At 42.0% G+C, this 15,117-nt stretch overlaps 1 protein-coding gene across 3 annotated transcripts in view; it reads left to right on the top strand.

The window, feature by feature from the left end:
- The window catches only part of USH1C (USH1 protein network component harmonin), a 111,456-nt gene that overhangs the window by 36,545 nt on the left and 59,794 nt on the right, over positions 1 to 15,117 (top strand). For all 3 annotated transcript variants that reach the window (XM_019519671.1, XM_019519669.1, XM_019519670.1), the window contains exons 5-12: positions 808 to 916; positions 1,030 to 1,054; positions 1,818 to 1,875; positions 3,837 to 3,940; positions 5,498 to 5,582; positions 5,732 to 5,791; positions 6,501 to 6,557; positions 8,821 to 8,963. In XM_019519671.1, the coding sequence (XP_019375216.1) occupies positions 808 to 916; positions 1,030 to 1,054; positions 1,818 to 1,875; positions 3,837 to 3,940; positions 5,498 to 5,582; positions 5,732 to 5,791; positions 6,501 to 6,557; positions 8,821 to 8,963 (641 nt within the window). The remainder of the gene's footprint in view (positions 1 to 807; positions 917 to 1,029; positions 1,055 to 1,817; positions 1,876 to 3,836; positions 3,941 to 5,497; positions 5,583 to 5,731; positions 5,792 to 6,500; positions 6,558 to 8,820; positions 8,964 to 15,117) is intronic.

Below are 15,117 nucleotides of genomic sequence, written 5' to 3'. Positions count from 1 at the left end.
GATCTGCTCAGGTCCCTTCCGACCCTAGAAACTATGAAACTGAAACTGTGGAAGGAGAAGTGTGTTGTGATTGTGGCATGGTTTCATGTGTGTGTTTGACTGGCAGCTTTTCAGTGTGCAGTTATCTTAAGTAATATAGATGGCCTGGGAAATCAAGAGTGTTTACAGTAGCAGTGAACTAGGCTTATTATGCAAATAAACACTGTCTAACAATCGTAATTGATAAAAGAGTATTATATTCAAAACTGGGCTAGAGTCCTTTGAAAGAATCTATTGTCCTTCTATCTGTAATCTAGCAAACTTGTCTGATCAAGTTTGGTTTCCCACCCATTAAAATAGCAAAGAAGGTATTTGTAATCAGCTTCATGAAAATGTGGTGAAAATGAATTTAACCCTGGGCTGATTTAAAAAACAAAACAAAAAACAAACAAATGAAACTCCAAAAAACCCTGATGAACTGAGTTCAAACACTGACACCTCTACCACATATGGTCCATATAATAAAATAAGTCTGATCCATACAGCTATATCTGCACCTCCTCCATTAGCTAATATTTTAGAATGGTTAGCGTTGTTGTCTGAATGTTATATACCATTCAAGTCAATAAATAAATCTCACTGTAGACTTTGTCAAGGTCCTAGAAGTATTTAAGATGTTCTGTAAACCATTCAAAACTGTTTTCTTTTCCCTTTATACAACCCATGCACAAAAGGCTTGCCAGGTAACAGTGGTGCTTAGCTTTTTTTAATCGATTGCTTTTAAAACACTGTGTATAATAATTTTTCCTTATACCTCTTTTGTCTAAGGTTGGAGATGAGATAGTTCGGATAAATGGGTACTCCATCTCTTCATGCACTCATGAGGAAGTAATAAATCTTATCCGCACAAAGAAAATTGTGTCCATAAAAGTAAGACGTAAGTAACACAAAATGCATGTACTGTCAGTGTAAAAACCATAGCAAAGTGCCACGTAGCTAATTGATGGTCTGTGGAAAGTGGTATCTGACTTACATTTTTTATTTTTGCAGATGTCGGCATGATACCTGTCAAAAGGTAAACACAGGCAGTCTGTCTTCTAAATTCATATCCGTACAAATTAAATTGTATGTTTCCAGGTACCCTCTACAATCTCTAAATAATTCTCTAGCAACCTCCATTAATACACTTGGAAAGTTTATAAACATCTACTTTACAGATGACTAAATTGATATCTACCTTTTCATTTCCAGTCTGAAGTGAGCTGGTGTGTTTCTGAATTATCTGTGGAGTTTATCTGGGACTCTTATAAATGATATCAATAAATTCATTTAACAAAGAGTTCCACTGCCTTTGCAGGGATATCAACTTTTACTATTTTTTCAGAGGGGGCAGTTATTGAAATTTTTCAAATTTTGATTATTGATCTATGCTCATTTTTATCAAAATGTTGAATCTCAATAGAAATAAAATTAAAATGTTTCATGAGAATTTTCCTGTTGTATACTTGGGTGGGTAAAACAGGTATAAGGGTGTGAACTGATAAAGATTTTTGGCTTTCAAAAGTTTTTTTCAAAAAACAAGCAAAACTTTTCCCAGAAATGGTTTATGTTCCTTTTTTGACTGACCAGCTTTACTGTTGTAATTAACTACATGCTTGCCTGGTATCATTTTGGATATCTTAGTACCTAACTTTAAAACAATATAAATTTTTATGAGTATTATTTATATGTAAGTTTAAAATAGGAGGTTATTTGGAGGTCAGGTTTAATATCAGATTCTCAAGGCATTTTAAAGATGTTTTCCCTATTAAATATAAATATTTTATTTTTACTTCCAGCTCTGCAGATGAACCTCTTAAGTGGCAATATGTGGATCAGTTTGTGTCAGATGCTGGGGTGAGGCACCTTATATTTTAGTAATGAACCTTCAAGGAAAACGCTTAGAGAAACTGAAATCACATCTTCCCCTGTGCTTATAGGAATGATTGCTTCTATTTGTACGGTACAATATGTATGAACTAGCAAACTGCTCACCAAGAATGCTGGGGGAGGGGGTTAGGCCGGGATGGAGTGCCGCCACCTAGCACCCCACAGCACTGCCGCCTCCCAGGAGCAGGCGGGGAAGCTTTCCCCACCATCCCCTCCGCCCCCTCTTTGCCAGCACCCCCACGCCACTGCTGCCTCTAAGTGGTGGCCTCGACCTCCCTGCCCCCAGCCCTGCTCATTGGAGGTGGTGGCGGTGCAGGGTGGTGGAGGCATGGCACTGGACTCCCCTCCCCCCCGCTCTGTCCCTACCATCATGGTGGCACTCCATCCCCACCATCATTCTTGACAGGCAGTTTGCTAGATGATGGAAGGGATGGAGGGGTGGACAAGGCCAGTGCTGTGCCACCACCACCTGCGCCGCCACTGCCTCCAGGGAGTAGGCCCACTCCATCCTCTCTATCCCCACAGTCATGGTGGAGCTCCGCCATGTGTCTGTCTGTGTGGAGCACTCTGATTGGTTGTTTCAGTAAGCATAGCGATTGGTTGCCAAGACAACCAATCAGAATGCTCCCAGAGCATTAAGGCAGACACACAGAGGGACAGACTAAGCCCTTTATATATGAAGACTGTATGTAACCCAGAAGAAATAGTTACCTCTAGAATATTTAGAAACAAAACTCTAGACTATTTAGAAACAAAAATGTGTTATAGAAAGTAAATGACTTTTACTCGTGAAAATAAAAATTGGTTCTTTTGCTTAGATTTGATAATTCAGCAAGCTCTTTTATATTGCTAAAAGTAACTTTTTTAACAGGTTACTTGGTGTAGCCAGGCTGTTCAGTTAAAGTTTAAAAGTGAGTGTGAATGACTTTTAACCTCTCTAGCATCACAGAGGGGTTTCAAAGCAGCATTTATACTTACTGAGCACTTCTACACAAGACATTTACTGCAGAGTAGACTAATTGGCTCCTAAGTTAACATCCTGCATCTACATGTGCAGCCCTATTAGGCTGGGATTACAGAGGAAAGAATTGGTTTTAAAAAAAAAGGTAAGCATTTTCCAAATACTTTTAAGTAATTTTTTTGTCAGGAGATCAATATCTGATTTGTTTTTCTTCTGTCCTTGCTTCAACTCTTCTCCACTTCTTTCATGAGATGTGGCTCAATCCTTTTGATGATCCTTCCAATAATAAAGGGCTAAATTCAGTTCTGGCTCAGCTGTTCTGAAGTTAGCTGTACTTGTTCCACTTTTATATTGGAACCAGATGACATCACCTTTAAACATATAAGCTAGGGACAGAAATTACACATAAACCAGTATAAGTGATTGGAAACTGGTTCAAATCTGTAACAACTGAAGTTCAGTGGACATTAACTGCTTCAAAAATGGCCAAAACTAGTTTTAGATAAACCTGGATGGATGCATTATCAGACTTAACTGATTTAGGTTAAATTGGTTTATTGAACTTCTGTCCCAGAGCCCCTCCAGATTCAAGTTAACGCACAGTCACCCAGCATCCCAGGATGCTTTGCACCTCCACTGCAAACCACTCCTCACAGGGCAGGCTCACCTTGGCCCAAGCTGCCTGCTCCAGGAGAGCAGGGAGGCATGCTCTTGCACCCCCTGGCTTCCAGCCTGGGCCACTGCAGGCATGTGGCTGTATTTCCAGAATCAAAAGTGAATGTCTATTCACTTGCTTATTGGTTCAATGTAGACAGTTTAGACTAACCTACAGAGATTGAATAGATTCAGCCTCGGTCTTTTTGACTGTCTATACTTAGCCATGGAGTGTAATTCTGTGTTGTTTCAGTCAGCAGTGGCTTAACTACAGTAAAGATTTCACTCATGACCTTTTTTTCTTTTGATGCAGGAAGGAAAAGGCAGCATGGCAGGGCTCATTTCATCTGGAGGAAGAGACAGTAAAGAGAAGAAAGTCTTCATTAGTTTGATTGGTACGAAGGGTATGGGATGCAGGTAGGTAGACTTAATATGCTTTGCAGGAAGCGTGAGTAAATTTGGAGTGAGGAAATCCAAGGCAGTCATTACTAATATTTACATTTGTGTGTTATCAGAAAATGTATTTTCCTAATACAAGATAATATTTGTTACTAAATTATTCCCCTATCTTTGTCATTGTGCTATTTAAACACAAGTGAGATGTCAGTGTAGATGCCTACATGGTGAATTCTTGCAGTTGAGCTTTTAGCATCAAAATAATAAAAAAATGTATTACAAGTGTGGCTGGGTCTTGCTAGAGCCAGGACGACTGATTTGCTGATAATCCTTAATAGCTATCCTATTTGGAGGCAGACCTTCAGGCGGCACACCCTGTCTCTTTAGGGGTGTCTCTAAAGAGAAATTAAGTCCTTGAGACCAGGTATGAAACAATACAATGGTCAGTTGGTAAAATAAGTAACATGATAATACAGAAACTCCTCATTTTCTCCACAAAGTGAATTTAAATTGAAGTCATTTTTTTTAGTGAATCTTTATGTATAGACCAGCCATTGGATAGGCAGGTAACAACCTGTGATCGGATTAGTACAGGCACTGTTTGAAGCAACTCTCTCCAGGGATCTAGGTTTTATCTGATTTAAAAAAATCCCTAATTTTCAATTAAAAAAAGTAACCCCAAATGCACATTTTCCCATGATTTAAATGAAACACCACTAGTATATAGATACATATATATTGGTGTTTCATATATATGGATTAGTAAAAGCATGAGCATTGAATGAAAAGCATATAATATGAGCATATAATCAATATGCTGTTTACATTTTTAGTTTAGTGTAATCCAAGAGCCAGTTCCCTTGCTGTTGTAGATCATTGTAGCTTCATTGACTTCTGCGAAGGTACAATCTCCTAAGGATCTAGTTCAAAATGTTTTTATTAATAATAATTTTTTATTAAAGTAGTTATCATTGTGAAGGCTCCTTATCCTGCAAAACAGACCTTGAAAAGGAGAGGAGCTATTCAGTTCCACAGCACTTAAAGCATTCTGTACTTAATGAGCATTGTTTACATTAAAGCTGGATATGTGAATCCCTCCATAAGCATGTGGCAAGGCTTTTTTTTATGATATCTTGTATTGGACCAGCTGTAAATTAGCTGTAATGTAACTGTCTAACACCTCTCTCAACTATAGAGTGGGTCCAATAAAAGTTATCACAAAAAAATCCCTGCCTCATATATTTCCGGGGCCACCATGGCTGCAACACCACTCCAAACCATAAGCATATAGCATTTTTTTTCAGTTCAAAAGCTATGTGCTTAAACAGAGTACGTTCTATATTTTAGTGATGATGACATTAAATCCAGTGGGCCAAATCCTTGGCTGGTATTATTGGTACAGCCTCACTGACTTCGCTGTGGATCTTCTCCCATCATGTTTTCCTCAATTATTAAGTAACACAGGAAACAAGTAGGAGGGTTTGCCTAAATTAGAGATGAAGAGCACTCCAACAAGTATGGCATTTTCCTTGTATTGTGTTATCTTATGACGCTGCTTGTTTTTTCTGTTAATTTCAGCATTTCCAGTGGTCCAACACAAAAACCAGGCATCTTTATTAGCAATGTTAAGCCAGGATCTCTTTCTGCAGAAGTGGGATTAGAGGTGAGCATATTCTGCTCCAGATAAGATCTTGCAGGAAGATCTTGTTTTGCAATTATTTCTTATGAACTTTTTCAGAAGCCAAAAATACCATGCCAAATAGTAAAAGAATGAAGTGAGTGTCATTCATTATTTTTAATTGTTTCTTTTAGGTTGGTGATCAGATTGTTGAAGTAAATGGAGTGGATTTTTCAAAAGTGGATCACAAAGAGGTAGGGAAAATAATTTTGTTTTAATTTAATTCAAATGTATTTTGTGTATAGAAAGTCTCTAACATTAAAGCGTACACTCTGCCTTACACTGCCAACCCCCAAAGCGTGCATGCCCTGTAGATGCCATTTAGCAAGGGATGGCTGTATGAATGAATGCTGCATAAAAGATGTAGACACTGAACTCCCATTGACTCTAACCAGATCTCTTTGAAAATCCAAGCCTCACTCACCTTCCACTCACTCTTCAAGAAAGAGAGAGGAGATGAAACTGTTTAGCTTAGCAAAAAGAAGATGGATATGTGACTTGATTGTAATAATTACATTAATAGGGCTAAAGTAAGAAAGTACTGGGTACAAAAGGACTCTAATTCAGGAGAGAAAGTCTGAACGAAAACAAATAGTTATAAGGTAAAGCTAGACAAATACAAATTAGCAATAAGGCAGAAATATAGTGATTAACCATTGGAAAAAAGGGAGAATCCATCACTTCCCGCTATCTTGATGTCTTCATATCTGTCAAACAGAACTTTTGGGCTCAGTATAGGGATAACTGGATGAAGTACCCTGGTCTGTGATATACAAGAAGTCAGACTAAATGATCTAATGGCTCTTCTAGGACTTGAAACTATGAATACAAAAACCCTTCTACTTATTCTGTGTCTGTTATCTTTATATATCAAATTGATTTTTTTTTAACTTTCTTTTGCAGGCTGTGAGAGTGTTAAAAAGCAGTCGTACACTGACTATCTCTGTAGTAGCAGGAGCTGTAAGTAATAAGTCTATCAGAACAGAAGGTTTATCCAAAAGTATTAAACAGATCCTGTAGGTAAGAATTAGTAAAGCAGTCTTTGTTTCAGGATAGTTCATATTCCATTTGTTGAGTCTTTAACCTAAAATCTATTGAAGACAATGAGTCTTTCTGTGAAGTCAGTGGGTCTTTAGGGTACAGACAGAAGTGACAATTTTCACCTGATCTGGACACAGAAAATAGCCCTTAGCTGTGACCAAACACAAGTGCACAGCTGCAGACAGCTTAAAAAATGGCCAGTCAGGTGAAAATCTGATCCCTCATTGCATGAGGTATTGGCTAAAGATGTTTCAAAATGTAACATCTTCTCTAAGTTGTGTCTGCACTGCCTCCCAGCCTGTCACTGTTTTCAGAATGGGAAGGAGGAAAGAGCAGAGGGAGTTCAGTCTCGGGAGTTTTCAGTCCCCCTGGATGGTGGGGCGGTTGTATTGGAGCCCCGCCCACAACCAAGGTGGGGGGCGAGGTCCAATTCACCCATCCCACCCTTCAGCCCCAGCTGGGAAGCCCCAAGAATGAGCTCCCTCTGTTGCCTTTCCCCCTCCCATTCTGAAAACAGCCAGAACTGGTACAGAGCCATGGCCATTGGTATGAGAACCTGGCTGCATGCTCCCAGCCTAAAGCTAGATTCCCTTCCCCCTGAAACCAACAGTGAACTTCTGTTTGGTCTGGGATAATGTTGTAACTCAGGATACTTTGCAGAAATTGTTCTGGGTTACAACTGGGAGCTGCACTCCTGTCTGCAAATCATATCTATAATCTTAATCTAGGTTTGCAGGCAGAGACAATAGCTAAAACTCTGAATTGAGGTAGTGGCAAGACACTGGGTCAAGTTCTGCAGTCAATTGTACCTATGTCAGCCAACTGTTATCAGTCACTCTGATTCTTCTTTCATTGGTATAAATCAGAAATATCTACAGTGAAATCAGTCATATTGAACTGGTCCACTGGAGAGAAGATTCAGACTCCTATGGACTGAATTTTCTAGTTCACTTACAGCTGTTTTGTAGGCCTGCGCAAAGCAGCTAGTATTCACTTCAGATTCGGATTCAGCCAATTCAGGGGTAGTGATTCAATTCAGTGATTCGAACCGCTGTCCCAAATTGATTTGACTGAATCTGATTTGGAGATTCGGCCACCGCCGAATTGGCCGAATATCCAAATCAAACAGGCCCCACCCCAACCTGCTCTCCCAGCCCTGTCAATGGCTGGCCCGCCGGGCCCCAACCTCCTGGCTCTTTATAAAAAAAAGAAGTCCAGCATTCACTGGCTGCTGCCAGGCAGGGAGGCGATCCCCACTGCTCCGTGCTGTGTGGGGGCTGTGTCATGAGCCCCCATCCGCTCTCCTAGCCCCAGCATCCCAGCTGTTTAAAAAAAAAAACAAAAGCCCCCACTTACCGGCTCATGCCAGGCGGGGGCGCAATCTCCACTGCACTCCACTGCCCCACTCCACCCCTCATGGCTGCCCCACCTGGCCCCACCTCCTGGTTTTTTAAAAAAAACAAAAAACCCCAACTCACCGGCTCCTGCCAGGCTGGGGGGGCTATTCCTGCTACCCCCCACTACCCCATGCTATGTGGGGGGCTTTGCCATGAGCCCCCATCCCCTACTGTCTCTGGGAGAGTGGGCAGTGGTCAGGGGGGCTGGGAGAGCAGGCAGGGGATGGGGCCTGGCGGGGTCCCCCCATGATCCCTTCCCCTCTCCCCCCTCCCCAACCACCTCCTACTTACCAGCATGGAGTCCAGGTCCAGCTCCCTGTGGTGGTGAGCAGGGACTGCCCGAATCTCTGAAGATCTCTGAATCTTTTCCGAATCAATTCAGACTTTTTTATTGGTCTCCTGATCCAATTCGGATTTGAAGATTTGGCCGCCAAATTGGACCGAATCTCCTCCTAATTGAATCAACACCTGAAACTTCGCACAGCCCTACTGTTCTGTGCTGCTTCAGAGGAATAAGCTGTAGTAGAATAAGGCCTCTTCCTGTGTCTCAAAGACTCCAGTGTGATCTGGAAAGCCTAAGGTCCTAGGGTCAAGTGGCTCCCTTGACCTACTTGCCCTCAAGAAGCCTACCCACCTTTGAAAAACAGAATATGGATCCTAGACTGAAGAAACAATGGGAGGAAGCTATACAAGTATACAACTGCCCCAGCAGCTTCAGAATGATTTGTTAGGGGAGCTAAGAGCACTATAATTTTTGTGATTTTGTTTTAATGGATTGATTGCAGGGAAAAGAGCTTTTCATGACCGAAGAAGAGCGGCAGAGAGAGGAGCGCCTTCATGAACTGGAGCGTCAGGAGTTAATGCATCAAAAGCGGGTCGCGTTAGAGACAAATAAAATCTTCAAAGAACAGCAAGAGAAAGAGAAGTTGTAAGTCCTTTAGAGGAAGGGGTTATAATTCACTGAGCTTTGACTTAAAAATGGCAATTATGACCAGGAAAAAATGTGAGAAGACTATAAATTCAAGTTAACTTTTTCTTGCTTCTAGAAGATTTTCTCTTTCCAATTTCCTTCTCCCTCACCCCTGTGGACATTTTGGAACTTCAAAGCTAAGGTCATTCAAGGGTATGGCTACACTACAGTCTGCAGAGTAGTGTACGGATACTGAGGGGGTTCCTAAGCAAGCCCAACTACTGCAGGCGGTTCAGACACAGCAATAAAAAGCTCTGCTTGGGCTAATTTACCCAGCTTCTCAACAGACTGCAATGTAGATGTGCCTGAAACACATCACCTCTATGTCCAAGGAAGGTACCAATGACATCTATATAAAACCATTCAATAACAAATAAGAACCACCCTTGTCTTGCAGTTATCACCCCTGAATCTCAATCCTTTACCTACTCTGGGGCGGGGGGGAGAGCCAGCAGCAGTTGAGAGTGCATATGAAGTTTCTAGCTGTGATCCCTTCTTGGCATCGACGATATATAGCAAGAGGAGCTGGAAAAAGAGTGGAATTTGGCATGCAGGAGAGAGGTAGGGGAGGGGGAAGGTTAGTAGAGTCAGAAGTGGTGGCAAAAGAAAACCACAGCAGATAGAAGTATGTTGTGAACTGATAATACAATAAGTAATAGCTGGACCATACTTTAAGTTAGCACTACCATGTGGCCACAAACCATGTTAAGTACTTGTTATGCTTTTTTCCTGAGCATGAGATATATAAGGATGAATTCAGCAATGGATATCCATGCCTAGATTATATTGTAGAGAAAATGGTTGTTTTTAAGCACCTTCATTTACATTTACCAAGGTCTCTCAAGAGTACCAAACCACAAGGCTACAACTTCCTTGCTATCTGAATTTGGTACACTGACCACAAAGTGAATTTCTTCAGATGAATTGTTTCTTAGGAAGCCAATAAAGCACTTCCCTTGTTTAAATTACCTTTTTATATTATGCAAGACAGATAAACGTGAAAGCTTGGCCACAGCAATCCCCTTGCATTTCTTTGAATGCTAAGGACAGCCAAATCCAGGCATTGGTGGCTCAGTAGCTATTGGTGATCCACAGGAACCTTGCAGTTTCAATTGAAGCTAAGATTCTAGGATTTCTTTGTTCTTGATTTAAATAAAACAACAGATGCATGAAGGTAGGTGGTAGAACTCTGAATACGATATTCATCACGGCAGCAGTGATTTGTCACTTTGTGTGGGCAGCTTACAGTTATCAACAAGAACATAGGTATTGGAGAGAAAAAAATGATTCTTCAGCTTCTTTGGCCTTCCTCCTCTGATCCCACCTCTGTTCCCTAATATTCCAATCCCCCACTGCCTGGATTGTCAAAAGTAGAATCATATTATCCACTTACTGTTAACTCATTTGAAACTTCCCTCATGGTGTATTTGTGTTCTCATTTTCTTTGGTCCCTGAATGCCTTCTTTCCCCCTTTACCTTCTTTTCCTCATGCAGTGTAAGCATAGGCAAGTTATAAAACCTGTATCTTTCCTTACTGACTTTTCCCATCCATGTTCCTTTTCCAATGGTCTTTCTCATGCAGCTGCTTGCACTTCCTTCAGTTTGTCCAAATCTATTCTAGTTCTTCTAATTTAGATGCAATTTGTGCTTTACTCTCAGCAGTGGTGTTAGGCTTGCTGTTAGAAAAAATGGATAATAATTATTGTTACATGTAACTCACAGGAAACCTGAGGCACTGAGTAATTACATTATTTTCCTCAACTTATGAGCCTTAACTTCTCTTTAATACTGGGGACCTTTTCCTCCAGTGTGGCAGTATAAAGGAGGCTTTAAAGTGGGTGCATCTACATGTGCTATTAGCACACAGCAGTAAACTCTGGCACATGTTGCACTGGAGTTTATTGCTCCCAGGCCCACTGTTTAAACATGCACCTGGGACTGCAGCATGTTGAGCCAGGTTGGAGTAGCCCCATCTGGCAGAGGACCCCACTAAGTCAGCCTGCCAGCCCACGGCTGTTCTGACCTGGCTCAGCATGTTGCGGAGAGGCTGACTGGGGCACAAGTGTGCTTTGGTGTGGGAGCTGCCTGCCACCTAGCCCCAGACTGAAGCACCCTTGTGCCCCAGCCAGCCAGGTCAGCATCTACATGTGTGTTGCTGTGTATGAAAAAACTCTGCAGCAGCGTAGTACTTGTCCTACCCTTTTAGTACTTGTATTTACAAGTTCTACCCTGCTGCAGAGTTAATTAGTTTCCTGTGGCCCAATAGGGCTACACATGTAGATACGAGACCTTTACTGTGGAAATAATTAGTCAACTCTGCAGTAAATGTCTTGTGTAGATGCACCCAGTGAGTATAAATGTGATTTACTGATACTTTGAAACCCCTCTGTGATGCCAAAGCAGTTAAAAGGGCTCATAGCGTAAATAAGAATGAAGGCCACAAAATTGGATGTAGAATCCCAGTAGTCTGACTTTCAGACAAAGTTAAAAGTTTTACTCTTACTTTGCATCTGTTTACTATGACTTTACTAAGCTTGTGGCTGCATTTACTGCAAGGTATGTTTTTACTGGCTTCTGAAAACCACAGGAAAGAACGATAGGTTTTTTTCCCAGCTAATATTAAAGTTGTTTGATTTAAAAATCTCTGAGTTCAAAGCCTTAAGAGCTACACAGCTGACAGAAATGCCACAACTATGGCCAAGATAACTATTGGCTCCAAAATGTATCTTGGTTATCTATTTATATTAAAAGTAAGCCAATTAATGTGGGAGCAACAGGGTCAGAATTGAGAGACATGTTGGCTAAGGCTTGATGTGGTGATTTCTGTTGCAACAAAGTACTTGGTTAAAAGGTGTGGAGGCCCACATTCTCTTCTCATCTACTGTCTTCCCATTAATTGATGTATTGCGGTGATTTTTCTCTGTTTGCTAGAAAGAGGTGAACTCTCCAAAGCCAAATGAAAATTTTCAGTCAAGTAGGGGTTTTTTTTACTGAAAATTGCACCTTTGGATTGAAAGTATTCTGAATTCAGACTAAGTTTGGTAAATAATTTCAACAAGGGAAAAATTCATAATAGTTTGACATTTCATTTTTAAATGTTAAAATATAACAAGAGGCAATGATTTCTTAGGGTGATAACTTTTATTGGCCCAACTATGTGGTTGGGATAGAGTTAGGCAAGCTTTTGAGTATCAAGTCATTCTTCTTCAGGTCTGAGGAGACAAGTTAGTACAGCAAAAATAAAAACATTTGGAAGAAGGGGAAAATAAATTCCCAGGAGCAGCAAACAAACAATTAGCAGAAGAAATGAAGCTGAATACTGGGATATCAAGGTCTGTCAAAAGGAATGATGGTCATTATCACTTTTCTTGTGTGGGAAGAATTTAGGAATCAGGTGGATATAATGTGACTTAAAGCCAATATCAGTGTTAAATCCTTGGACTGTAGTGTTTATCCAGCTTACAAATTTTTGTTCCTCACTTCCCATTTTAAAGGTATTAGGTAGATTTCCCTTGAGCATGAGAAAAGTAAGGTCAGAGAAAGAGTGTCTGTTGTGTGAAAAAATGTACTCCTAATGGTGTGTGTGTGTGTCTGCCCATTAGATTTTTTGGTGTGAAAGCTCATTCTGGTGCATAGTTCCTGTTTAGTTTCATCCATATAGTTGCCACAAGGGCATGTGGTGTATTGGATCAGATACATCACATTTTGGAAAAGGCATGTGTAGGATCCATGGATTCTGATGGTTTCATTATGTGGGGTGTTGATTATTGTAGCAGTGGAGATGTATTGACAAGTTAAACATTTCTTGATAGAGCAATGCTGTGCCCCACTTGGTGTCTGTTGAGCAGTGCGGAGTTTGCTTCTGATGATGAGCTGGGTAAGGTTAGGGGGTTGTTTGAAAGCTAGGAGGGGAGGGAAATATTTATCTAAAGGTGTGATTTGTGTCGAATATAGGCTGTAGTTGTTTAATTGGTTCTTGTGTGAGGTGGTAGGTGACCACCAGAGGTGTGCAATCACAGGAGGGTTTGCTTTGGGTTCAAGTGAGGTATTTGGCTAGCTCTTTCAGTTGTATAGTTTATTTCTGTGCTGGAGTGTCCTTGTTTTATAAAGGAAGATTTTAGACTGCAGGTGAACATCACAAGTGTTCCCCTCAGGGCATTTGTGGTGGTACCTGAGGGTCTGACTGTAGATTACAGCCTTTTTGGTGTGCCTGGGATGACTGTTGGTCTTGTAGGCATAGGAATGGTGGTCCTTGGGTTTTTTTATATATAAGGAGTAGTTTGTAGGTGCCATCCCAGATGTGGATTGTGGTATCTAGAAAGTCAATATTAGTGTAGGAGCATTCCAGAGAGAATTTGATTGAGGGGTGATAGTTGTTAAACCTGTGGTGGAAGTCAGTAAGTGAATCCAAGCATTTAGTTCAGATGATGAAAATATCATCTCTGTAACACAGGTATGGGGCAAGGTTGGTGGTGCAGTTTCCTAGAAATTCTTCCTCCATGAAGAGGTTGGCACATTGAGGAGCCATCTTTGAGCCCATAGCTGTGCCCATAGTTTAGAATGGCTTAGAAGAAGTGTCAATTTTTGAAAGCGAAGCTGTTGTGGGTGGAGATGAAGTGGATGATATGTGCAACATATTGTTTCAAATCTGAGCATGCCTCACCTCAGTCCCTGGAAAAATCATGGAGTAGGTTCTCAGGGAACCCATCTCTAAGCACTTAAAGGAGAAGAAGGTGTTTAGGAACAGTCAGCCTGGATTCACCAGGGGCAAGTCATGCCTGACCAACCTGGCTGCCTTCTATGATAAGATGACTGGCTCTGTGGATGCAGGAAGAGCAACTGACATGATATACCCTTACTTCAGCAAGCCTTCTGATACAGTCTTCCACAACATATTTGCAAGCAAGCTAAGGAACTACGGATTGGAGAGATGGACTTCAAGGTGGATAGAAAACCAGCTGGATCATTGGGCTTAAAGGGTAGCATGAACGACACATTCCCTCTGGCAGCTGGGGGGGCACAGCTGTGTTGGCGGCGGCGGGAGCACAGTGGCGGTAAGCACAGACCTCCCGCAGATGCCAACAGTGCTGGCAGGGGCTGCGGGGGTGGCAAGCGCTGACCAGGGGTCGGCGACCACTCACAGGTGCTGCCCGCAGTGTCAGCAGCAGCCAGCGGGGATCGTGGACTGCCCGCACATGCCACCAGCGGTGTCAGCGGTGGGGTAGCCAGCAGCAACCACACACAGGTGCCGCCAACACTATCAGCGGCACCTTTTTGTACGGGGTGCACCGCCATGCTTAGGGGGTGCACAGGAATCTGCATGCACCCCCTACGCGTCACCCCTGAAGGGGAGTAATCAATGGCTCAATGTCTAGTTGTCAGCTGATCTCAAGTGGAGTGCCTCAAGAGTCAGTCCTGGGGCTGATTTAGTTCAGTATCTTCATCAATGACCTGGAAGCTGGGATGGAATCCACCCTCATCAAGTTTGCGGATGACACCCAGCTGAGTGGTATACTAGATATGCTGGAGAGTAGGGCTAGAATTCAGAGAGACCCCAACAAATTGGAGGATTGGACCAAAAGAAATCTCATGAAGTTCAGTAAGGAGAAGAGCAAAGTCCTGCACTTAGGACAGAACATGGCACCACTACAGGCTGGGGACAAAGTGAGTAAGCAGCAGATCTACAAAAAAAGACCTGGGGTTTACACTGGACAATGAGATGAATACTAGCCAACAGCGCACCCTTGTTGCGAAGAAAGCTAATGGCATATGGGCTGCATTAGTAGGAGTGTTGCCAGCAGATTGAGGAAAGTGATTACTTCCCTCTATACACAACTGGTGAGGACACATCTGGAGCAGTTTGTCCAGTTTTGGGTCCCTGACTACAGGAAGGATTTGGACAAATTGGAGAGAGTCCAGTGGAGGGTAGTGAAACTGGTTAGGTACACCGTGTGGAATTATGCAACTATGCGTTCATGCAAATTTGCGCATAAAAGGCATGACCATGGATAACTGCATAATTGTGCATAATTTAATTGTGGCGGGTTCTGTGCCTCCAACTCCATGATTGTGGAGGCACAGAGCTGTGCGGCTAGACAGCCGGGTAAGTGAA

This window comes from Gavialis gangeticus, unplaced genomic scaffold, assembly GCF_001723915.1.
Source record: "Gavialis gangeticus isolate Ggan-Ray unplaced genomic scaffold, GavGan_comp1, whole genome shotgun sequence".
In the NCBI taxonomy this organism is placed as follows: domain Eukaryota; kingdom Metazoa; phylum Chordata; order Crocodylia; family Gavialidae; genus Gavialis; species Gavialis gangeticus.
Note: the sequence above shows the minus strand (reverse complement) of the source record. Positions and strands in the feature narration are given on the sequence as shown.